The sequence below is a fragment of the Macrotis lagotis genome, chromosome 7 (assembly GCF_037893015.1).
Source record: "Macrotis lagotis isolate mMagLag1 chromosome 7, bilby.v1.9.chrom.fasta, whole genome shotgun sequence".
Taxonomy (NCBI): domain Eukaryota; kingdom Metazoa; phylum Chordata; class Mammalia; order Peramelemorphia; family Peramelidae; genus Macrotis; species Macrotis lagotis.
In genome coordinates, this window is record NC_133664.1 from 110,213,896 (window position 1) to 110,240,205 (window position 26,310).

Here is a 26,310-nt window from a genome sequence, read left to right on the forward strand (position 1 = left end):
TAGAGTCTGACCATTTATGGTTTCTTATAGAACAATAATATTCCATAGTATTCATGTACCATAACTTGTTTAGCCATTCCCCAATTGATGGGTATCCTGATTCTCAATTCCTAATTCTTTGCCACTACAAAAAGAGCTGCTATCACATGTAGCTCTGATCTGTGGATCTAGGTGATCCAGTCAAGAACATTTGTTTTTTTTCAATTGGTCAATCAACATTGATTACATGTTAGTCATGGTACCAAGTTTACTATGGATGCCAAATAAATCATTACTCTTTTTGCAGTGGATTTGGTGGTGGCGGGGGGGGGGGGGGGGGGGGGGATGGGACAAACTAGTCCAACTGTCAGTTTTGTCTCACAATAGGTTTTTCAAATGAAAAAAGTTAATTGAGGAGCTATAACAAATTCAAAACTGACTCATTGAACATATGATTATTTCAACATGAAGTGAAATTCTAAGAAGGTTTGTGACAGATAATTTGGTGTATTTAAGTAGACAAATGGTGGGATATGAAGATGTACTCATCTGAGTCATTTTAGGGTATGAATTATTCTCAAAAACATAATGTAAAGACCCATGATCATAATTTTCATTATAAGTGAGTGGTTGTTAAAGCAGGTAAATATTTTTTGCCAGTCTTCTGAGAATATGAGGAGAATCCCAGGAATAGAAGGGAACTAGAATGAATCTGGACCTTTGAGAATATAACATCTTATGAATGAGTTTCCCTGAAAGTTTTGCAAAATTAACTATTCCCATTTTATAAATGGATATACAAAAGTCTTAGGAGGCTCATTTACTTCCTTAGGTCATCCCCCAGCCCGCCCCCCCAGTAATACACACATAATACATAATGATGTTTGCCCCTCATTTTTTTTTTTAAGGTTTTTGCAAGGCAAATGGGGTTAAGTGGCTTGTGCAAGGCCACACAACTAGGTAATTATCAAGTGTCTGAGACCGGATTTGAACCCAGGTACTCCTGACTCCAGGGCCAGTGCTTTATCCACTACACCACCTAGCCACCCCGGTTTTAAGGACTTTAGAGGCATCTAGGTAGCCCAGTAGAGTACTGGGCCTGGAGCCATCAAATACAACCTCAAATTCTAGCTCTATGACCCAGGGAAAGTCACGTAACCCTTATTTGCCTCAGTATGCCCTCTATGCCTTCATCTAAGACATGGATAAAGTGCTGACCATCAAAAGGCCAACATATATAAAAATTTATAGCACTTTAAGATTTGCAAAACACTTTACATCTATTATCTCATTTGATGCTCACAACAACCCTGAGGGAGAAATACTAAAGGTTTTATTAGAATCCTTATGTTACAGATAATAAAAGTGAAGTCTATGACTATAAATTAAGGATCTGAGGCAGTATGTGGACCCACATCTCTTACACTTCAAGACCAGTCCTCTATTCATTATGCCTTCTCAGATCCACTAGAGACATCCTTCCATTCATAGAATGAAATCCTATTCTCCTTATTTTAGAGATTAATCAATCAATAAACCTCAGGTACTCCTGACCCCAGGACCTGTGCGCCACTTGCTGCTCCCTTGCCCTTCATTCTTTTTTTTTTAAGGGTTTTTTTGGTTAGGCAAATGGAGTTAAGTGGCTTGCCCTAGGCCACACAGCTAGGTAATTATTAAGTGTCTGAGACCAGATTTGAACCCAGGTACTCCTGACTCCAAGGCCAGTGCTTTATCCACTGCACCATCTAGCTGCCCCCATTCTTTTTTTTTAAGGGTTTTTTTTTTGCAAGGCAAATGGAGTTAAGTGGCTTGCCCAAGTCCACACAGCTAGGTCTTTACTAAGCTTTTGAGATCAGATTTGAACTCAGGTCCTCCTGACTCCAGGGCCTGTGCTTTATCCACTTCACCACCTAGCTGCCCCATGCTTGCCCTTCATTCTTGAAGAAGACCATGATCTCAGGGAGATAATACCATTACACGCATGTGAATTGGATGTGAGTGAATGGAGTGCTTGTCTGTGCCACCAGCCTCACTTTCTCCTCTGGAGCCATTTGGGTCCAGTGACCAGATAAGAATCAGGATGACTGGAGATGACTCTGGTTCTGATGCAAACAGAACACATAACTAGCATACAACTAGCTAGTGTCTAAGGACAGATAGAGGTTATATATATTTCCACCATCTAGATATTTTGATTTACAAAATATTTTCTTTCCAAGTAAACCACTGCATTAAGACTTTCATCAGGTTGTAGAAATATTACTATCTTCTTTTTACTGATGAGGAAAGAGGCTAAACATTTCACTAAAGGTTATGGCTAGGAAATGGGAGCTTTCCTGACTTCATGCACATTCTCATTTCATAGACTATTTTCTGCATGTCGATATCACATCTCCCTCATATATGCTTAGTGTTATGATAAGTGACTTATCAAAGTTTTGTTCTTATTACTCAGGTTCACAGCTGGTGTCATAAACAGGGAGAGAATGGCTCCCTTTGAGAGGCTGCTGTGGCGAGTTTGCCGAGGAAATGTCTATCTGAAGTATACTGAGATGGACACCTTGCTTGAGGATCCTGTTACGGTAGGTATCTCTGGCTGTTTCAGCCTATCCCCTCACACTCCTCACCAAAGGGTTATCCTTCTAAAATACTGGCCTTATATTTCTAGGAAGTCAGCATTTGCTTTTTGAACATTTTATTCTAAAAGTAGATGTGGCTCCTGTGAATTCACCATCTCTTCAGAACTTTCATTTTTTTCAATTTTTAGAAGAAAAGTTTACAGATTTCTCAAAACAAAAAAAAAGTCAAACCTAAAACTTGAACAAACTTGTATGAGATGGTAGAGATGAGCTTTAGTGCTGTTCTTCAGTTGGGAATTGATAAACAATTTGATAAGCATTAATTATATACTAAATGCTAAGCACTGGGTTGATTATAAAGAGAAGAAAAAGATAGTTTCTGCCCTCAGGGAGCTTACACTCTGATGAAGGAAACAACATGTAAACAAATATGTACAAAGCAAATGTTTTATAGAATAAATAGGAAGAAGCCCTGTAAGTGATTTCTTCATCTTTATCATGAGGATGATAAAATAGTAATTATGAGGAGAAAATGAAATATGTGTGAAGCTTTGCAAGTCTTAAAATTCTATACAAATGCTAGTTGTTATGATGTTTGCTATTGTTTTTATTGTCAGTCACAAAATGTCAAGACTGAGTTACAACTCTGTCCCAAGATTTAACTTTGAAAATTCTTTCAGTTTTCCATCAAAAATTCCATCTCTTTCACTTATGCCAAATTCACTCTTTCTCTTTGTAATGACAACTGATTACCTGATCCATCCCTCTTCTCAATTCCTACCTCCCCATTAATTTGACTACATACTCAACTTTGACCCTGTATTGTTGTACAAACTACTATCCAGTTTTGTTTGACCAAAGCTAAAATATTCCTCCAGTTACTAATCTGAAATTCCTTATTTACTGACCTAAGCAGTCTTGAAGTCAGCCAGGAAAATAAGTGAATTTTTATCCATTACAAATTTAAGGTGCATAGCAACAGATGAGTTTTTTTTTTTTTTAGGTTTTTGCAAGGCAAATGGGGCTAAGTGGCTTGCCCAAGGCCACACAGCTAGGTAATTATTAAGTGTCTGAGATCGGATTTGAACCCCGGTACTCCTGACTCTAGGGCCGGTGCTTTAGCCACTACGCCACCTAGCCGCCCCTAACAGATGAGTTTTTGCTGCTGTTGGACAATTTTACTTTTTCTTCTTCCCTTATTAATTCCCTATCTTCCCAAAAATGACTATTAAACTTTTTTTTATTGATTTTTGTTTTTATATCACATTTCCCATTAAATTCCTTCCCTTCAATCCCTTATAATTGATTTTCTCAGTGAGTAGAGCACTAGATAGGAAGACCTGAATTCAAATCTGACCTCATTCACTTACTAATTATTCATCCCTGAATTTGTTGCTTATCATCTGCCTGCCTCAGTTTCCTCACCTGCAAAATGGGAATAATTACATTTGCCTCCCAAGGTAGAGGACAAAATGACCTAGTATTTGTGAAGTGCAATGTAAGCCCTTAATGTGCTATTTAAACAGCAGTTATTATAATTGCTTACTTCTTCTTTTTTCTTTTTTTGCAAGGCAAACGGGGTTAAGTGGCTTGCCCAAGGCCACACAGCTAGGCAATTATTAAGTGTCTGAGATGGATTTGAACCCAGGTCCTCCTGACTCCAGGGCCGGTGCTTTATCCACTGTTCCACCTAGCCGCCCCCTTTTTTAAAAAATTTTATTTATTTTAGGCAATGGGGTTAAGTGACTTGCCCAAGTTCACACAGCTAGGCAATTATTAAGTGTCTGAGGTTGGATTTGAACCCAGGTACTCCTGATTCCAGGGCTGGTGCTCTATCCACTGTACCACCTAGCTGCCCCAAATTGCTTACTTCTGTTAACAAGAGAATAGTAGTTTTGGTTTAGCTAGATGTTAGGTGAAGCATTGGACACTTGGGCACGATTCTTGTAGACAAAAAGAACTGTAGACAGACAGTGAAGTAGTTTTAGAACTAGCTGAATGGGGGCGTCTAGGTGGCGTAGTGGATGAAGCACCGGCCCTAGAGTCAGGAGTACCTGGGTTCAAATCCGGTCTCAGACACTTAATAATTACCTAGCTGTGTGGCCTTGGGCAAGCCACTTAACCCCGTTTGCCTTGGAAAAAAAAAAGCCTTTAAAAAAAAAAAGAACTAGCTGAATCAATCTATCTGAGGCTTATCCCAAAAAATCCCCAAGAAAGAAAGTAGTCCTGATATGGATTTGGTAATAAGGGTATAAGGAAGGAGCACTGACAAGGACCATTTTGGAACTGTTCACTTTGTGTATATTTGTTGGCATATTGTCTCCCCTATTTGATTGGAAACTCCTAGGAAGTATGGATTTTTTTGCCTCTTATTTGTATTGCCACCAGCATTTAGCACAGTCATTGGTATGCTTTATGGATGTTTATTGATTGATTAATCTCTAAAATAAGGAGAATAGGATTTCATTCTATGAATGGAAGGATGTCTCTAGTGGATCTGAGAAGGCATAACGAATAGAGGACTGGTCTTGAAGTGTAAGAGATGTGGGTCCACATACTGCCTCAGATCCTTAATTTATAGTCATAGACTTCACTTTTATTATCTGTAACATAAGGATTCTAATAAAACCTTTAGTATTTCTCTCTCAGGGTTGTTGTGAGCATCAAATGAGATAATAGATGTAAAATGTTTTGCAAATCTTAAAGTGCTATAAATTTTTATATATGTTGGCCTTTTGATGGTCAGCATTTTATCCATGTCTTAGATGAAGGCATAGAGGGCACATACTGAGCCAAATAAGGGTTAAGTGACTTTCCCTGGGTCATACAACTAGAATTTGAGGTTGTATTTGATGGCTCCAGACCCAGTACTCTACTGGGTTAGCTAGCTGCCTCTAAAGTCCTTAAAACCGGGGCGGCTAAAGCACCAGCCCTGGAGTCAGGAGTACCTGGGTTCAAATCCGGTCTCAGACACTTAATAATTACCTAGCTGTGTGGCCTTGGGCAAGCCACTTAACCCCGTTTGCCTTGCAAAAAAACACCAAAAACCTAAAGTCCTTAAAACCTATAAAAGGGAACAAATAGGTCAATTTGCATAAAGTATTTTTAGCACCTGTATAGTAAGAACAAAAAATGAAAGCACCACTATCCAAACACCACTATTCAACTCATAGATGTCATCTCTAACATCTCATAACAGTTTGTTCAAGGTTTAGGTTTGACTTTTTTTTTTGTTTTGAGAAAGGTTAAAGTGTCTATAGTATAATGGGATGTTATGGTTTCTTAGGAAATAACATGTGAAGACAACAAACAAATGGGAAAAGACATTTTTGAATTGACACCCAGTGAAGCATCTGAAAGCAGCTACTTAAATGGGAACTCACCCAATTTGGAACATATTCTAGATAAAGTCAAAAGTGTAGACATATAAATAACTAGAATGAATTCTGTGTAAAGTCAATAAATGATATGTTTTTGTTAAATATAGAATCATAGCTTTTTATTTGAAAAGGAGCCAAGAAATCAACTAGTCCAAGGATGAGGAAATAAACTCAAAGAGACATGATATTACTTAATCAAAGATCCATTCTTAGCAAGCAGCCTAGTCTTAGTCTGGATGCCTAATTCTCCTAACTCCAAACTCTTTTTACTACATACTATATAAATATACAGAAGGTAATGATTTCATTTAAAAGCCTTTGATTGTTTTTACATTTGCAGATTTGTTGATGGCACTCTAGGTTTTAATAAATTATAATACCAAAAAAATACTGCCCTTTTAGAAAGTCCTTCTCAGGGGCGGCTAGGTGGCAGTGGAAAGAATACCTCAGACACTTAACAATTACCTAGCTGTGTGGCCTTGGCCAAGCCACTTAACTCCATTTGCCTTGCAAAAACTTTAAAAAAAAGTTTAGAAAATCCTTCTCAAAGGACTTACTCTGTTTTGCTTAGTTTCATGTAAAATACCACATTTCAATGACAAAGATCTCTGTGTGTGCTACTTTTTCTCCCTTAACTGCTGGGGGGCTCAATGGGTGGATTGAGCTCTATGGTGGGATTCTTTCAGTGTCTCACTGGGAAGGTATTGGAGAGTTGGGATTTGGAATAAAGGGTAAATCTGAAGCTAAGAATTGCTATTTTGTGGGCATCTGCATAATAAAGTTAGTGGGGCTACAGAGCTATCTTGATCCTAAAAGTTTGGTCAACCAGCTGGAAAAGAAATGGACCAGAAAGACTGTCGAATACAGAAGGGACCCGACTCAATTCTATATAGTATTTGTGCCAACTGGGGCAAGGCTTTTAATCAATTTGGTCCATTCTTTACTAATATGAAAAAAGGAGTTGAACTAGAGAATTCTATGATCCTATGACTCTACATTATGTCAGCAACTTATAACAGTAATAATGATGAATAGTTACCAATTGATAATAATTTTTAATAATAGTTCTTTAAAGTTTAAAGTTTGCAAAGTGTTTTACAAATTTCTCCTTTTTATACTCCAGCCCTGGGAGTTAGGGAAGATTATTATCTCCAATTTTCTGCTGAGGAAACTTGAGGTAGATTAAGGTTAAGTGACTTTCCTAGGGCCATATATCTACTATATATATAGTATAAATACTATATAATATACTGTATATAGCCTGAGGCTGGATTTGAAGTCCCATCTTACTCTGTCCATAAATCACCAACTCTTGCTTGGGACTACAAGGCGCAGTAGATAGAATTCAAATAGACAAGGCACTTAACATATTTTCTTTTATATAAAATAAGGAAAAGTAATAGTTTATATTTCCCAGGGTTGTTGTAAGGATAAAATGAGATGATTTTTTATAAAGTTCTTTGCAAAAAAAAATGCTACATAAATGCTAGCTGTTAATGTTGTTATTATTCATGATTATTAGGAACAATATTATTCAACTTAAGCAAAAGTTGCTGACTGTGGTGTGTGAAGAAAACATTTTAGATAAGTTTACATTCGCCATTATTACAATAGATGATTTTTAAAATTCCAGTCTCTGTCTCTGTTTTAGTCTCAGTCTCTCTTTCCCTCCTCCCTGTCTCCCACCCCCTCCTCTCTTTGCAAGACTGGGTCAGGAATTACCAGTGTGGAAGATTTGTTTATTAATGATATTTAAGGTTATAATAAATTAGACTTATAATAACAAATTTTGGTTTCAAGAAAACATGTTGCAAAGGACTTTCTCCTTTTTCCTTAATTACATGTAATAAAATGACATTTCAATGGCAAAGAGATCTCTACATATGTTTTAGAATTTTTGTTGAATATTTTTGCTGAGCTATTTTTTATTTATAAAGGGGAGTCCCCAGGGAGGGGAAATATTTCATTGTTTAACTGTTAATAAAAATTTTATGTTGATCTTTCAGAAAGAAGAGCTGAAAAAGAACATATTCATCATATTTTATCAAGGGGATCAACTCAAAAAGAAAGTCAACAAGATTTGTGAGGGGTAAGAAGAGCCTGTTGATGGCTATTAAAACCTTGGGTCTTTGTCTTCTTTTCTTTCTTTCTTTCTTTCTTTCTTTCTTTCTTTCTTTCTTTCTTTCTTTCTTTCTTTCTTTCTTTCTTTCTTTCTTTCTTAACATTTATTTAAGGCAATGGGGTAAAGTGATTTGCCCAAGGTTATGGAGCTGGACAATTATTTTTTTTTTTTATATTTAATATTTATTTATTCTCATTTTGTACAAATTTTTTTTATACATTAATAAAATATTCTTGTTTAAGAGTAAACAAAATACCCCCTCCCCCCAAAAAATATAGACTCACTTGAGCGATAAAGTAAAGGGGAGAGAAAAAAATTAAAATTAAAAATAATAATAATAATTGTAGCTATGGCCAGGTGCTGCAATGGACGGAGCCCCAGCCCTGGAGCCAGGAGCACCCGAGCCCAAAGCTGGCCCCAGACACCCAACAGTCACCCAGCTGTGTGACATGCAAGCCACTCCAACCCCACTGCCCTGCAAAAACCAAAAAAGAAAAGAAAAAAAAAGACCCAAAATAAAATAAAATAGTACTAATAGTAGGGGTGGCTGGATGGCGGACAGAGCATTGGCCCTTGAGCCAGGAGCATCCGGGTCCAAATCTGGCCTCAGACACCCAACGGTCACTCTGCTATGTGGCCCCCCAGCAGGCCACCTAGCCCCACTTGCCCTGCACCCCCCCCCCAATAATAATAATAATAATAATAATAATAATAATAATGATAAATGTGCTTGAGCCTTTGTTCCAACAACAACTCTGTTGCGGGTTGATCACATTCTTTATAAGTCCATTGCAAAAGTTACTTCCATATTTTTCCACCGTTGCCACTGCTGATCGCAACTCCCTCCTTTCTTATTTCTCCATTACCATGTACTATATTTTCTCTCTCCTTTCACTCTGACTCTGCTGTAGGGTCGCTGAGTGGTGCAGCAGACAGATCCCTGGTCCTGGGGCCAAGAGGCCCCAAGCCCCCCTACCACCCCTTAGGCCCAGCATCCACCCAGCCCTATGGTCCCAGACAGGCCATCCAATCCTGAGCTGGACAATTATTAAGTATCTGAGTCTGGATTTAGCTCAGGTCCTCCTGATTCCAAGGCCAGTGCTTTATCTACTGTGCCACCTAGCTGCCCCATCCCATGTCTTTATCAACATTAATTGGAGACAACTGGGGGCAAAGAGTACTTTTGAGATTTTAAGGACTACTAGAGTTTTCTGGTGACCATTCTTTCCCACTTTTTAGAGTATACCTAACAATACTACCAATTCTTAATTGTTTAATTAATTTGTAGGAATCAGTCCCAGGGAGGGTCCAGATAAGTAAAATCAATAGGTGTTTCAAAACAGTTGCTTCCCTCACCAGATGAATCATTAGCTGCTAAATCAATTTGTTGTGGATCCTTTTTGTATCTGGTGAACTCTATAGACCCCTTCTCAGGGAAAAAAAATGCTTTTAAATGTGTAAAATTCATGATATAAAAGAAAACTCAGTTTTGTTGAAAGAAAGATTAAGGTTTTTTTTCATCAAAGTTCATAATCCCATGGATTCTTTGCATAAAGAGTTTGTTCAAAATCTCTCTGACAATTGAAAGGAAAATGGACTGATTTGCATTTCGCTTTTGATTCTTTCTAGAGAAATAGATTCTGTTCAATCCTAATCATACAAACCCACACCTTAGAAGGACTGATTATGAAACTCAGATTCCAACATGAGGCAAGTCTTTCCCATAGCCTCTCTGCTTAAGTTGCTCGGAGGTTTTGTGGTTTGAAAGCAGGCCATTTGTGAACTAGAATCTCAATGGTGATTCCCAATTATATTAAAGTTAAATGGGAAATCCTTAGTCTGGGAATTGTTTCCTAGTTGCCAAGAAATTGCTTTTGCTCTAGGAAATCATTCCTACCCCAAGTCTGTATCCATTTAAGAATTGCTCAGTTCTTTTGTAACACAGGAACTCATTTCATAGAGCCCTGGATCCAGAGTCAGGAAGACTCATATTCCTGAGATCAAATTCTGTCTCAGATACTTAACTAGCTGTGTAACCCTGTTTGCCTCAATTTCCTCATCTGTCAAATGAGTTGGACAAAGAAATGGCAATCCACTCCAGTATCTCTGCCAAGAAAATCCCAAATGGGGTCATGAAGAGGGGAACATGACTGAAAAATGAATGAATAACTTTGAAATATGGTAGAAGTTCTTCAGGATGTCTTCAGTAATGCTTCTTGGAACATCTTTTGGCAAACAGGTTTAGAGCCTCTGTTTATCCCTGCCCTGAAGTGGCTGCTGAGCGAAGGGACATGTTATCTAATGTCAATGTGAGGCTGGAGGATTTAAATACTGTAAGTAAGAATTATTTTCATTCCAGTGGTGGTGATTTTGATGATTCTCTTTTGGGTGAGATTTACAGCAGAGGAAGTTTGGAATAGTGGGTAGAGTGTTGAGGCAAATCCTGCTTCAGATACTTTCTGGGTGGGTAGATGGTACAAGGATAGCACTCTGGACTAGGAATCTGGAAGAGTTGAGTTCAATCTTGTCACAAATGGGGATAATAATGATACCTACCTTCCTGTGTTGTTGTGAAGTTTAGATAAGATGAAATTTGTAAAGCATTAGACAAATATTAAAATTCTATGTAAATAACCATGATTAGCTGTGATACCCTGGGTAAAACATTTAAACTCTCCATATCTCATGTTTCTCATCTATAAAAGGAGGGAGTAGGATTTGCTATTCCCTAAGGTCTATTCAAGCTCAAAATCCATGGTTCTATAGTTTTATGTTTTCACTTTTGTTTTTACTAGATGATGCAGAGTGCACAAAGGGAGCTAATGTGGTTCACTAGAAATTATGTCCAATTTGGAGTTCTAAGACCTGGGTTTAAGTCCTTAACAACTCTGAATCTCATTTTTTCTATCTGTAATGAGAGTAATAACATTTACAAAACCCATGAGATTGTAATAAAGAATAGATGAAATAAGGTATGAGAAATGCTTTGGAAACTGAAAAACAATATATAAATATTTCAATTATTATTTTTAGAGCCTGACTTGAAATTAGGTTGAAAGTTTTCAGGGATCATGTATTAATGTGAGATATAACCACTTCTCCAGACCATTCATGGTTTCTTATAGTACAGTACTACTCCATAACATTCATACACCATGACTTGTTCAGCCATCCCCTAATTGATAGGCATTCCCTCAATTTTCAATACTTTGTCACTACAAAAAAAAGCTGCTATAAATATTTTGGAACATGTGGGACCTTTCCCATTTTTTATGATTTCTTTTGAATATAAATCTAGTATTGGTAGGGCTGGGTCAAATGGTATGATTGCCAAAACTTGGAATTCACTCCATCATCACTCAGTAATTTGAAGTTCTGTGTTTCAGCCAAAAGATAGACACTCTTTAATCCTATCTTAAATTTCAATTATATTGAGAAAACAGCCAATCCCAGAATTCTAGAATTTTAAGTACCTTAGATTTCTTGGGTCATTTTTCTTCATTGAAAAAGAAATTGACCAAGAGGTGAAATAATTAACCCCACAAAAATCACACAGCTAGTAAGTGGTGGGTAGACCTGGGACTAAATCCTAGGCTTTCTGAATCATTGTTTAGTCATCTTTCTACCCATAATATGAAGTTTAATGATATTTTGGTGCCTGAGGCTCCCTTTTCCTGATTCACTGATCCTAGGTCATTTCTGGTATTTTCTGTCTTATTCCCAGAGAGCATTTGGGAATCTGGTGTTCCCTCAAAAGGTGGCTGTCAACTTCCCTTATTAAAATACTTCTGTTCTCCAAGAATCAAATGTAGAATATTGTTCAGTTGTGTCCCACTCCTTGTGACCTCGTTTGGAGTTTTCTTGGCAAAGATACTCCCAATTCTTTCTCTAGTTCTTTTTATAGATGAAAAACTGAGGCATGCAGGGTTAAGGGCCTTGTCCAAGGTCACACAGCTAATAAGCATTTGAAGCCAGATTTGAACATGAAAATGAGCCTTCCTGGCTCCAGATGAGCTGCTAACAGTGTAACCATGGGCAAGTCACATAATCTCTTCTGTCTTTCGTTTCTTCAGATGGGATCTGGGTTCAAATTCCATCTGATCCTCTCAGTGTTACTGGATAAAAATCACTAGCCTTCCTGAGTTTCTTCATTTTTTTTTTTAGGGTTTTGCAAGGCAAATGGGGTTAAGTGGCTTGCCCAAGGCCACACAGCTAGGTAATTATTAAGTGTCTGAGGCCGGATTTGAACCCAGGTCCTCCTGACTCCAGGGCTGGTGCTTTATCCACTGCACCACCTAGCCGTCCCCATTTCTTCATTTCTAATGTTGGGGCTTGGACTAGATGATTTCTTGGAGTTCATTCCCTTTTAATTCTCTGGTCCTGGGGCTGGAAGTAGATTAAATCATAGACACAAATAATTCATGACTACAAAGATTAAGTGTTCTCTGAATCACATAATCCATATTTACTCTAGGAACTCAGTGGAAGTCAAGATTACTTCCAGATGAGTCCTGGTTTCCATTTTTGGCAGGTGTGTAATTCTCTTTCTTTGTTGATTTGGGCATTTTAGGTCATAACCCAAACAGCAACACATCGTCAGCGACTACTGCAGGAAGTGGCTGCCAACTGGCACTCATGGAGCATCAAAGTACAGAAAATGAAGGCTATATACCACGTCCTCAATTTCTGCAACATTAATGTCACCCAACAGTGTATCATTGCTGAGATCTGGTTCCCAGTGGCAGACACTGTAGCCATCAAAACCGCATTACAGCAAGGAGTTGTAAGTAACTAGAAAGGAACAACAAAGAAATGAGTTTGACTGATATTTTATTTTTCCAATTACATTGTGAAAGTTTTTCAACATTCATCCCCTTGCATATTTACAAGTTGCACATTTTTCTAATAATACCCTTCCTATCTCCTTGGTGGTGAACAGTCTAATAAATATTTGTGTTAAAGATGCTTACAAAATAGACATTTTGTGTATGATAAGAGAAAAGAAAGGAAACCAAGGGATAGGAAGGAAAAACATAAGAGAAGTTTTTAAAAAAGTGAATATAGTATCCATTCGAATTCTATGGTTTGTTTGTCTGTTTTTTCTTTTCATCCAGATGTGGATGGCATTGTCCTTAACAGGTGTCCCAGGGTTGTCCTAGATCTCTCAACTGCTGAGAAAAGCTGCATCCATCACAGTTGATCAACTCACAAAGCTGTTAATGTATACAATGTTCTTTTGGTTCTGCTCCCTTCACTCAGCATCAGTTCATGTAGTTCTTTCCATGCTTCTCTAGTCTTTTTCATGTTTCTTTTTTGTTTGTTTTTGTTTTTGCAAGGCCATGGGATTAAGTGATTTACACAAGAACACACAGCTAGGTGATTATTAAGTATCTGAGGTTGACATTCATGGGTTCTTATAGAACAATAGTACTACATAGCACTCCTATACTATGACTTGTTCAACCATTCCCCCAGTTGATGGGTATCCCCTCAATTTCCAATTCTTTGACACTACAAAAAGAGCTGTTATGAATATCTTGGAACATGTGGAATCTTTCACATTTTTTTTTTATGATTTCTTTTGATATAGACCTAGAATTGTTATTGCTGAGTCAAAGAGTATGACAGTTTTATTGCTCTTTGGCCATAATTCCATATTGCTCTCTAGAATGGTTGAATCCATTCATGACTCCACCAGAAATAGTAGTAGTAGTAGTAGTAGTAGTAGTAGTAGTAGTAGTAGTAGTAGTAGTAGTAGATCAATGTCCCAATCTTCCCACAACCTCTCCAACATTGATCATTTCCCCTTTTTTTATCTTAGCCAGTCTGATAATTGTGAGGTGGTAAAAAGGGAGTTTGAAATATGTTAGGGGCCTAGACTGATCTATAAACTATTTTTGTCTCCTTTACTACAACTTTCTGACTGAAAAGTCATGATCTCAAAGTGAGTAAGTGGAAAACATGCTATTTTCTGGGTAATGACTCCAGGACTCTGTTCTTTACATGGGATCACTGGAGAATACTTGGAAACAGTTGTCCTTTGAGTCATTTTGAATTTGGTGAGCAAAATTGTATCTTTTTTTGCATTTTCCAACCCAATAACCCTGAATTAGATACCAGTTAATAATAGCTAATATTAATAGCATTTAACATATTCAGGTACCCTGCAAAGCTCTTTGTGATTATCTTGCTTGGTTCTCACAACAGCACTGGTAAGGTAGGTGCTATCATTATATCCATTTTTACAGATGAGAAAACTGAGGCAAACTGATATACCTAGGGTTGCAGAGTTCCTAATCATCTGAGGCTGGATTTGAACTTAAGGTATTCCTGACCTGAGGCCTGGTACTCTATCCTAGATCTCTATCCACTTTACCATCTACCTTATCTAGTAGAAATCCAGTCCTTCAGGAAGGTTCCTGCTGAATATCACTTCAGGTTTAACCATGATAATTGTAATAGTTATCTTCTTGGGCCTGGACTGTACACTGACATGCATGCGTTCCGTGCACGAGTGAGTGAGTGAGTGAGTGTGTGTGTGTGTGTGTGTGTGTGTGTGTGTGTTTGTACACTTCCATTAACCTTTACACCTAAGAATTTATCTGATGATCAGTCGTCAAATGGTGCCACTCCCTACACGAATCACAGTTGGGTTGGCACTTACTTAAATTTCACTTTTTCCCTTTCCCCCCTTTATGATATTATTTTGGCAGTTGGAAAATTTGTGGATAATTATGCTCCACAAATAACCTGGTCACCTTTATGCTCTTGTTGAAATTAAAATTCTAAACTTAGATCTTAATTATTTTTGGTCCTTGCTACATGTTTCTGGCAGAAGCAGTAAGTTCTAAGCTGTTCAGAGTTTAATAGTGCTAGACTCTGAGTATGTAAAGATATGTATAAATATGCATATCTACATATATAGCTATGGATATAAATACATGTTATATCCATATTTATTTATTTTTTTATCTAGCTACACATGCTAATAGAAGAATTCCTATCCTCAAGGTTCTATTAGAATCCTAGAAGAGCTAGACATTCTACTTCTTGGACCACTTCTCAAGTTTCTTTTCATCCTTTATATCTTTTTTTTTTCAAGGCAAATGGGGTTAAGTGGCTTGCCCAAGGCCACACTATTAAGTGTCTGAGACTGGATTTGAACCCAGGTACTCCTGACTCCAAGGCCAGTGCTTTATCCACTACGCCACCTAGCTGCCCCCATCCTTTATATCAAGACAGCATTTTCACCAGTGAGGGCTTAAGTTGAAAGCAAAGGTCTCGGTGACAGCACTCATGAACACTGAATGACTATAGTATACTGAGTATTATAGAAGTACAAAAATCCCTGGATTTAGGTTGGGTCTGGTTAAGATTAGATATTTCCTAAAGAAGATAAGTTACAATACCAGGTACCATCAGGTAAATGACAAATAGCCACATCAGCACTCCTGTGAGGAGGTTAAGATCACTTTGGGCTAGGACAGAAGACCAAGGACTTGAGTTGATTTTTGAGTCACAGTTAAGATCTATGATCTAAGGGAAGCTGGTGGCACACTAATAGACTCAGGAAGATGACCTGAGTTCAAATTTGGCCTCAGACACTTGCTAGCTGTTTGACCCTGAGTAAGTCACTTCACCCTGATTGTTTCCAATGATTGATTCATGATCTAAAAACAACCAAAACCCCAGAATTATGGACTAATGTTTTCATTGAGGGAGGAGGACGTTAAATGATGAGGTCATTAAATGAGATAGAGAAGAAGTGCCCTGGGAGTTGGGAGGAAAACTTGAATTGTTCATTTGGAGAAGTAAAAGAAGTGGACTTCTTCCTGTTCTCTTCACAACTCTGTGAGCTACTATGGCTGAGAAATTATTATCATTGTTTTATAGAACACTGAGGCAGATATTTGCCTATTAACTCATAGAATTTCCTTCTGACAATTCTCCCCATGGGATTACTGTTTTCTGACCATCTCTGGTGAATCCCTATGTCTGCCCTTAGATTAAAGTTATAAACCCCACACTTTGACATTTAAAGCTTACCTAAATATAGTTTCAGAATTATTTCATTTTATTCTTTTTTCTAATTTATTTATTTTCCAAATGTATGCAAATATAGTTTTCAACATTCGTCCTTTTGCTTTTGAGTTCCCTTTTTTCCCATCCCCCCTTTCTTCCTCCCCCCTTCCAATCCCAATGGCAGCAAATATACAGAATTATACAGATCATATCTGTAAAATAGGGTTTAACATATTTCTTTATTAGTTAATCCGTGAAAGAAAAATTAGAACTAAGGGGGAAAATATGAGAAAGAAAACAGGAAGTTTTAAAAAAGTGAATATAGTATACTTTTCTCTGCATTCAGAACCCAAATTTGGTTTCTTTTTTTCCTCTGGATATGGATGGTATTTTCCTTAACAGGTCTCTCTGAATTGTTCTTGATCACTGAGAGGAGTTGTGCCTGTCATGGTTGATCATCTCAAAATGCTGCTAATATATATAATGTTCTCCTGGTTCTGCTCACTTCACTCAGCATCAGCTCATGCAAGTCTTTCCAGGCTTTCCTGAGGTCAGATTCCTTATGATTTCTTATAGAATCATAGTATTCCATAACATTCATATATTATAGTTGATCAGCCATTACCCAATGGATGGGCATCTCCTCAATTTTCAACTCTTTGCCACTGCAAAAAGAATTGCTCTCTCTATTTTTTGTACATGTAGATTCTTTCCCTTTTTTTATGATCTTTTTAGAATATAAATCTAGTAGTGATATTGCTGGATCAGAGGGTTTGCAGTTTAAGTGCCCTTTGGGCATAGTTTCAATGACTCCAGAGAACTTGACTGGATCAGTTCACAACTCCACCAACAATGCATTAATGTCCCAATTTCCCCACATGATGTCTCCCACATTAGTCATTTTTTTTGTTATTTTAGCCAGTCTGTTAGGTGTGGGCTTCAGAGTTTCGATTTGCATTTCTCTAATCAAAAATGATTTGAAACATTTTTTCATAGGACTATAGATTTAATTTCTTCATCTGAAAACTGCCAATTCATATTCTTTGACCATTTATCAGTTGAAGAATGATTTGTATTGTAATTTGATTCAGTTCTCTGTATATTTTAGAAATTAGTCCTTTATCAGAAATAGTAGCTATAAAAATCACTTCCCATTTTCTACAATCCTTCTAATTTTTGTTGCATATACTTTAAATTATCTACTTTGCAATTTATTATGTTCTATCAAATGGTTCTTTTTTATACCTTCCTCACTATATCCAAATCAGTCTATCACTGATAACTTTAATTTGGCATTCCTTCCCTGCTTCTGTGTTTATGATCACCAACTTCCTCACCCTTTGCTCCTTAGAATTCTTAGGTTCCTTTAAGACTTGGCTCAGATGCCACTTTCATCATGAAACTTCCTGGTCATTTATTTGTTCACACTCTTCTTCAAATTGTCTGTTTTGGTGTTGCATCTCTCCACAGAATGTAAGCTTTTTGAGGGCTTTTTTTTCCCCTCATTGTATTTTCAGTGCCCAGCAAAAGCCTTTGCATATAGAAGGTACTTGATGAATGTTTTTTTTGAAGTTAACTAAATTGAAATGGACTTTTGTCCCTTTTCAGGATAGATGTGGCTCATCCGTCGCCCCCATTTTGACAGCAGTGGAAATGAAATCAACCCCTCCTACCTTTAATAGAAGCAATAAATTCACAGCTGGCTTCCAGAACATTGTAGATGCTTATGGAATAGGGAATTACCGTGAGATAAATCCAAGTAAGTAGAGCACAATGTATTTTTTAAATAGTAGATCAAGAATTCAATTGGTGGATACTTGAATCAATAAAAACCATGTTATTCATAAGATGACGATCACTTTCAGGATGCCCTTGAGTAAGAATTTACCCCTCTTTGAAGTGTTAAATTTATACCTTGCCCAGAGAGAGGCAAATGCATATTTTTCTTCCCTTCACCAAGTCATCAGAATATTTCTTTTAATCCAATGGTCATACCTAATTTTCTTTCTTTCTCTCTTTTTTGTAATGCAATGGGATTGTGACTTGCCCAAGGTCCCATAGCTAGAAAATTATGTGTCTGAGGTCACATTTGAACTCAAGTCCTCCTGACTCCAGGACCAATGCTCTATCCACTGCGCCACCTAATTACCCCATACCTAATTTTCTTAGTTTCATGAATGCTGCAGGATTCTATACCTCGGAACCATAATTAGAAAAGGGTCTCTGGACATCTGAAATTCATTACCAAGAGTGATGACTATCTGAGCTTGAATCTCAAATTCCAGAGCAACATAGTTTCTTGATATTATGAATAATTTTCTTTTAAGCTATGGTGGGGGGCGGCTAGGTGGCACAGTGGCACAGTGGATAGAGCACTGGCCCTGAGTCAGGAGTACCTGAGTTCAAATCTGGACCCAGACACTAAATAACAGTTGCCTAGCTGTGTAGCCTTGGGTAAACAACTTAACCCTGTTTGCCTTACAAAAACCTAAAAAAAAACAAAAACAAAAACTATAAACTATGGTAGAGAAATTGTGCCTTTGTTTCTATCATTATTTTCATGGAATAGCCTGTCAGGTCTGGCTGCAGAATGGAATGAACATGGGCACCATACTCATAGACCTAGCATAGATAGCCATCACCAGCATCTGTTTGGTATAAGGGTAGAACCAGAGGTATAGAGGCAACACAATCTGAATAGCAAGATACAGTACTTAACATGTCTGTCACATAGTGTTTAATAAAATACTTCTTAAGTTAACATGGAGAAGGAAGTGAAGGTTCCAAACATGATGTGTCATCTTCTCTCTGCTTGGGGGTTTAAGGGGCTTCTGCAAGCAGGACTGAATGTTCAACAGAGGTTCCCCACAGCTCACTGTAGATGATCAGATGCTAGATTTTCTCTGTGTCATCCCAGTTGATAACAATAACCATGTTTATTGAGTTACTCCAGAAACAGGGTATCTTTCTTGTTCTAGATCTCATCAACATAATTTCCTTCTCATCATAACATCTTAGTGCCACCCAACAAAAGGAGAAGCCACAGATAAGGATCATCCCCATCAAAGCTGGCTATCTAAAGTAGCCCACCACTACTGACAGCTATCACTGAGACAGCTTAATAAATGCTTATTGATTGATTCAAAGTCTTCCATTTCTAGTTCTATGGCTCTAAAAAAGATAGGAGTCTCAGGAACTGTTCTAAGTAACTTAACAGTTGTGGTAATAGAAATCTCTATTTGAGGATCTTAAAGTTTCTCTTGCATTATCTATGTTTTTTATTTTAAATTTTTGCAAGGTAAATGGGGTTAAGTGGCTTGCCCAAGACCACACAGCTAGGTAATTATTAAGTGTCTGAGGCCAGATTTGAACTCAGGTCCTCCTCTCTCCAGAGCCAGTACTCTATCCACTGCCACCTATCTGCCCCTATCTGTCTATGTTTTAATTGAATTCAACTCTATCTTGCTCTGCCTCTTCTCCAACAGCGCCTTTCACCATTATTACCTTCCCTTTCCTGTTTGCTGTCATGTTTGGAGACTGTGGCCATGGAGCTATCATGCTGATTTTGGCTCTTTGGATGGTTCTGAATGAAAAAAGTTTGCTTGCCCAGAAGAACACCAATGAGGTGAGCATCTAATACTAAAAATCTCACTTGTTTTACCTTTTGAGTTTTCAGCTCAAAAAGAAAAGAGTTTTATATAGTGGAATGAATCCTAGCTGGACAGTCAAGGAAATTTAAGTTTTATCTATACTTTCCCACAAGCTTTGTGACCTTGAAAAAAAGAGAATATATTTGATCATAAATTATCCTTGTGCTTCTATAAATTCAATTTTAAAATGAGAGCTACAGGATACTGATTATCCCTTTTGGATCTAAAATTCCATTTTAATGAACAGCATTTTTGTTATTTCCCAGAAAATGAGAAAGCCAGATGATACAGTGGCTAGAACTCTGATTCAGGAGTTAGGGAGATTTGAGTTCAAATCTGGTATCAGACACTTATTAACTATCATCCTGGGCAAGTCACTTAACCTCTGTTGCTTTAGGTTTCTCAACTTTTTTTTTTTTTTAGGTTTTTGCAAGGCAATGGGGTTAAGTGGCTTGCCCAAGGCCACACAGCTAGGTCATTATTAAGTATCTGAGACCAGATTTGAACCCAGGTAACTCCTGACTCCAGGACCTGTGCTTTATCCACTGCACTACCTAGCCGCCCCAGTTCCTCAACTGTTATTGGGGACAGTAATAGGAGGAAGTGGCAAACCAGTCTAGTATCTTCATACAGAAAACTCCAAAGAGGGTCACAAAGAACTGATTAAGAGTGAACAACAACAAATATATACTTGTTCACTTAATATTTTTTTAGGTTTTTTTGCAAGGCAGTGGGGTTAAGTGGCTTGCCCAAGGCTACACAGCCAGTTAATTATTAAGTGTCTGAGGTCAGATTTGAGCTCAGGGACTCCTGACTCCAGGGCCAGTGCTCTATCCACTGTGTCACCTAGCCACCCCTTACCCTTTGTTTTGAAAAATGAAATTTCTTTTTTGGAAAGTGATTTTTTTTTAAAAAAATGATAACCAGTGGCATAAAGAGAATTTTGTACTGTGTATGCATAGTATGAAGATCTTGGACATTTCCAAGAATGACCCTCTAACCCTCTGTCTCTTTGAGCAGATCTGGGATACCTTCTTCAATGGAAGATATTTGATCCTGCTAATGGGTTTATTCTCCATCTACACTGGCTTCATATACAATGACTGTTTCTCCAAGGCTTTCAACATCTTTGGCTCCTCCTGGAGTGTCCGGTCTATGTTTATAAATGGCACATGGAAGTAAGAGTTTGAAATTTACTGAGATAACTCTCTGACCACTAAAGACAACTCTATGTGATATCATCATTTTTTAGGGGGATATCAAGATTCAGAAGCTTTAATTAATCAATGTCGTCTTCTCTTGGGATTAACAGGTTTCTGTTACCTTTTTATTCAGTCAATCAACAGAAGTATTTGTTGATATATCTTAGAGAAGATACAAATCATTCAACAATTAACCCATTTATTAGGTTCCTACTATGTACAAAGGACCTTACATTATGGTAGAAGAAAGCTATTTACACATGAACTTCTTTGAAATCTGTTAAGGACCCATATATGAATTGTTTTTTAAATGCATAAAATAAAAATATAGGATTACAAAGGAACCCAATTATATTAAAATATATTATCAATACAACAATTTCACCAATCCCATATTAAGAACTCCTAGTCATAGGGACTCTTAGAAAGGAAGATCCTCTCTCCATGGGAAGAGGCCAATGTAAACCACTGTTTAAACTTAGAAGTAACTGAATTAGTCTTCACTTACAATAGAATCCACCCCTGGCTTTCTTTGATATGGCTTCTAGGCATACCAATCAATTCCAAGGGAACCTCAATCTGTTTTGAAAGAAAAGGACAAATAGATTTATAGAATCCACAGAAATTCCCCTACCTCATAACTTTTTTAGGGCTATATCCCTTGGAAAAGTACTCAGACCTCTTCAAAGACAGATTTGCTTTATTATGTGCTATCCAGGCTCCACATGAATGTCTGAATACACCTTTTGTATCACCTAATTATTCCTTCTTTCTCTTTGTAGTACTCACATATTGGAAACCAATCCAGTTTTGCAGCTGGACCCAGCTGTTCCAGGAGTATTCTCTGGAAATCCATACCCATTTGGGATTGACCCGGTAAGAATGCCTATTTGGGTCAGGAGTTCTGGCAATAGCCCCTTTGAGTTGAGACCCAGTGGACCTTAAGGGGCTGTGAAGGAATGAGGATTATGGACAGAACAACAGGAGGGACAAGAGTGAAAGCAATTTGCTAAGATTATTTCCAGTGCTCAAGATTGACTGAAAGTTGGTTTCAGTCTTCAAGGACTGAAAGATGATCAGTTGATTAGATACCATCATGGTTCCTACTATAAATGATGGTGACACAGCATTATTCTCATAACACCCCAGGCTACTACCTAGAAACCAAGGTCTTTGGGATTTGGGGGGAGTATGGTTGCAAAGTTGAATAGAAGAGACCATGAAGTGAAAGATTAGCTTTACCCAATTGTTCAAAATTTGTCCCCTGACAGTACTTTAACACTGAAGAGCCTTGGTGATATTGAAAACACCTGACTTGACTGATCAAGGTCTCTTTTATTGATCATCGATCATTCTGTTCTTATTATGTCAGACCACTGGGTTCATATGAGACAAGTGAGAATGGTGTCTTTTTACACTTCTTCCTCACTTTAATCAATCTTATGCAAATCATGATACCACTTTCCTGATGTCTTAGTCTTCTTTGAAATTGAAGAACTACTACTATTACTATTACCACTACCACTACTACTACTACTCTCTTTTTCAACGTTAATAAGAATTAGAAGAGATTTGAATTCAGGGAGATGATTATGGGATTATCAGTGAAGAGTTATAGAAGTTTATTGGGTTCAACAACTTCTTTTAATTACATAAATATTTTGTTTTCCAATTATATCTAATAGCAGTTTTTACCTATCATTTTTTTGGTAAGGTTTTGAATTTTACACATTTTCCTCACTCTCCCTTCCCTCCCCATCCCTCCCCCAGAAGGCAGTCTGACAATCTTTACATTGTTTCCAAGGTATACATTGATCAAAATTGAATGTTCAACCATTTAAAAAATTTTTTATCCTAATTACATGCAAAGATAGTTTTCAATATTCATCCTTTTGCAAAATTTTCATATTTTTCTGCAACCTTCACTTTCTTCCCTGTGGCAGCAAGCAATCTGATATAGTTAACCTCTTCTTTATAATATAAATGATGGGACTCTGAGATTTCAGAGAGATTTCAAGTAATGTGACTGTGGCACAGGGAGTAAGTGGCAGACCTGGGATTTGAACCTAGCTGAAGTTCCTCTTTGACTCTACCGTCCAGAACCAATTTAGTAGAGGATTTAGCTCTAGATAGTAAGAGTTTAAAGCTAGATCTGAACTCAGGTCTTCTTATTCCAGTTTTGACACTATCCACTGTGCCCTGTACAACTAGGCTGCTGTTTATCATCAATTAATTATTTTTTCACAATATAAATTGATTATTTTAAAATGTCAAAAAAAATAAATTGGAGCTATCTTAGAGGTCCACAGGCGATCTACTTCAATTGTTAAAGGATGAATTGATGGTTTAGCAGCTATTTATATTTAAATTTTATTTTAAAGAAGCATGACATAAATAGTTACTAAATCATCGATTCAGTCTTATCAATTGGAGTAGATTGCCTGTGAACCTCTAAGATAACATAATATATGTTCACTTTATCTTTGAATATAGAAACATCATTTTTTTTTCTTTTTTTTTCTTTTTGCAAGGCAATGGGGTTAAATGGCTTGCTCAAGACCTCACAGCTAGGTAATTATTGAGTGTCTGAGGCCGCATTTGAACTCAGATACTCCTGACTCCAGGGCTGGTGCTCTATCTACTGCGCCACCTAGCCACCCTGAAACAGATAATTTTTTAAAAAAAAATATTATTTATTTAAGGCAATGGGGTTAAGTGGCTTGCTCGTGGCCACACAGCTAGGCAATTATTAAGTGTCTGAAGCCAGATTTAGACTCAGGTCCTCCTGTGTCTCCAGGGCCAGTGCTCTGTCTACTGCACCACCTAGGTGCCCCAGAAACAGACTGTGGAAGGATTTGAGAATTGCAATAACCCAACTCTTTTACACTGAAGCTTGCTTTAGTTTGGGTGGGGCTAGAAAAATGGGGTTGGAGTCAGGACTCAGAAACCAGAGGCAAGTGCTTTAACTTCAGACTCAATTTCCTCTACTGTAAAATGTTTATGCTTCTACCACATACTTCATCATGGAGTTGTTGTGAGGATTATACTTTGAAAACCTGTTTTACAAACATCATTGATCATTGTTATAAACTAGGAACAGCCTTAGGAATAGAGCAGGAATACATAGATTCAAATCTCTCTCGCTCTCTGGGCATGTTTTACTTCTGATTCTCAGTTTAGTCATCTGTAAAATGGCATTATAATCGCTAATGTTTATATAGTTCTTTAAGGTTTGCAAAGTGTTTTACAAATATTATCTCATTTTAACTAATGGTAATAACTAACATTTATATAGCATTTACCTTGTACAATTAGTATGTCATTTGATCCTCATAACAACCTGCTATTATTATCATCTCCATTTTACAGATGAAGAAACTGAGGCAGACAGAAGATAAATGAATTGCTCAGGGTCACACAATTAGTGTCTGATGCCATAATTGAACTCAGATCTTGATTCCAGGCATCACATGTCAACAGGTAGATGGGCAGGTTAGGCAATTGGTAAGATTCAAGAATTTGGATTAAATGACATCTTAACATTTTTTCACTCGGTATTTGTAATTCCAGTACTCAGAACTGTATCACCCAGATACCCCACCAACATCTGTAATACCTGCCTGGAAGGGTTGTTCTAAAGCTCACTTGCTTGAAAACCTCAAGAGCTCTAGATCATTAATATTAGGAAACCACATTTGATCCTTAAGGAGTGTTGAAAGAAGAAAAAAGGAGGAAGGGCTTCCTTTCTTTGGTGAATTAATATTTCTACCATTTTTGAAAGAAATCAATCTGTAGAAGTGAACTGTGCATAGGTGTAGCTTTTTCTATTGGTTCCTGAAATCCTACTCGTGACTACAGCTCATGGACAGTTACTCAGAGACTTGTTGAAAACATATTTATAAAACCTTCTGGAAAACTATGAGCAAATGTTTTTTTCTGATTCTACCTTTAAATATAAAAGGATTTGGTGGAGACCATCCCACACAAGTCATAAAGTTATTAAATGCATCAACCACGAGGTGGCAGCCTTGCTTTCCAAAAAACAAAAAAAACATACTCCGTCATGCTTTCTAAGAGTCCCATCACCAGATACTGGCAATAAATGTTTCTGTTCTCCCCTTCATCTACTGTGGCTCCTGGTTCTACAATTAGAGGTAAATGGGACAGAGTCAGGTGAACTTGAACAGGCAAAACCCAGGCCTGGTCTCCCCGAATATTTTCTAGTTTTAGAGTACGTCCTCCTGCCAACCTTTTAAATCCTTTTTTCATTGTAAAATAAAAAAAAAAAAAACCTTTGCTCTCTGCTAAGGCAATTTCAAGTGTCATCTGGTAGATGGAGGGGAGGGGGATGCAGTCTATAAGATTCCAAAGTTTGGAATAAATGGTCCCTTAGGATGCTAATAACTTGGGATCCTAAGGATGAGATCATTTCATTTTGTACTCACAACAGTGATACATAGCAGATGAATGATAAATATTGCTTTCTTGATTGGTCTATACTGGGGGAAGGAGGAAGAATGGGACCTTCTTGTTCCTCTAAAAATAAATTTTCAGGGGGCGGCTAGGTGGCGTAGTGGATAAAGTACCGGCCTTGGAGTCAGGAGTACCTGGGTTCAAATCCGGTCTCAGACACTTAATAATTACCTAGCTGTGTGGCCTTGGGCAAGCCACTTTAACCCCATTTGCCTTGCAAAAACCTAAAAACAAACAAACAAAAAAAAATAAATTTGCAGTGTGTGTGTGTGTGTGTGTGTGTATGTGTATGTGTTGGGGATAGTGGTATTAATGTCGAATGGAAGCAGAACATTTAGCATCACTTTTCCCCTAAATATTGCCCTGATCCAGGGCTTGCTCAACCTGGGGTTGCTTGAAGCCTAGTCCTGAGATCTACTGGAGGTAGCAATCTGGTGTCACCTCATTTTTTTTCCAACTGTAGCCCCAGAACCTGATGTTTTCCTTGTCTAACTACAGGTCTTCTTTCATCAGATTACACTTCCCCTCACTAGTCCTTAAAATGATAGGTTTAGAAGCTCAAGAAGATTTTAAAAATCTCAAACATTTTGGCCTCAGTCTTTAGTTCTTTAAAGTCTTTAAAATTTGGGAGAAATCACCCCTTCCTAAGAATTATAGCTATTTATAATAGAAATTAAAACATCTTAAGGGGATTTCCCCCTTCTAGATATAGCTATTGATATTTATAATATTAGAAATTAAAACATCTTAGAATTAGTATGAAATTAGTTTTGATCTCCTGAACTCCTTGAAAGTTTCTTAGGGAACCCCTGGCTTCCTGGGACCATACTTTAAGAACCACTAATTTCCTTATAGAAATGGAAAGTTCAAAGAAAAGAGAACTGATTAGCAGCTGTGTCTGGG

At 37.5% G+C, this 26,310-nt stretch overlaps 1 protein-coding gene across 2 annotated transcripts in view; it reads left to right on the forward strand.

Annotated features, from left to right (window-relative positions):
- Positions 1-26,310, forward strand: part of ATP6V0A4 (ATPase H+ transporting V0 subunit a4) — an 87,374-nt gene that overhangs the window by 39,517 nt on the left and 21,547 nt on the right. For both annotated transcript variants that reach the window (XM_074193591.1, XM_074193590.1), the window contains 8 exons: positions 2,435-2,561; positions 7,945-8,027; positions 10,300-10,393; positions 12,631-12,843; positions 17,691-17,841; positions 19,568-19,707; positions 20,753-20,910; positions 21,717-21,810. In XM_074193591.1, the coding sequence (XP_074049692.1) occupies positions 2,435-2,561; positions 7,945-8,027; positions 10,300-10,393; positions 12,631-12,843; positions 17,691-17,841; positions 19,568-19,707; positions 20,753-20,910; positions 21,717-21,810 (1,060 nt within the window). The remainder of the gene's footprint in view (positions 1-2,434; positions 2,562-7,944; positions 8,028-10,299; positions 10,394-12,630; positions 12,844-17,690; positions 17,842-19,567; positions 19,708-20,752; positions 20,911-21,716; positions 21,811-26,310) is intronic.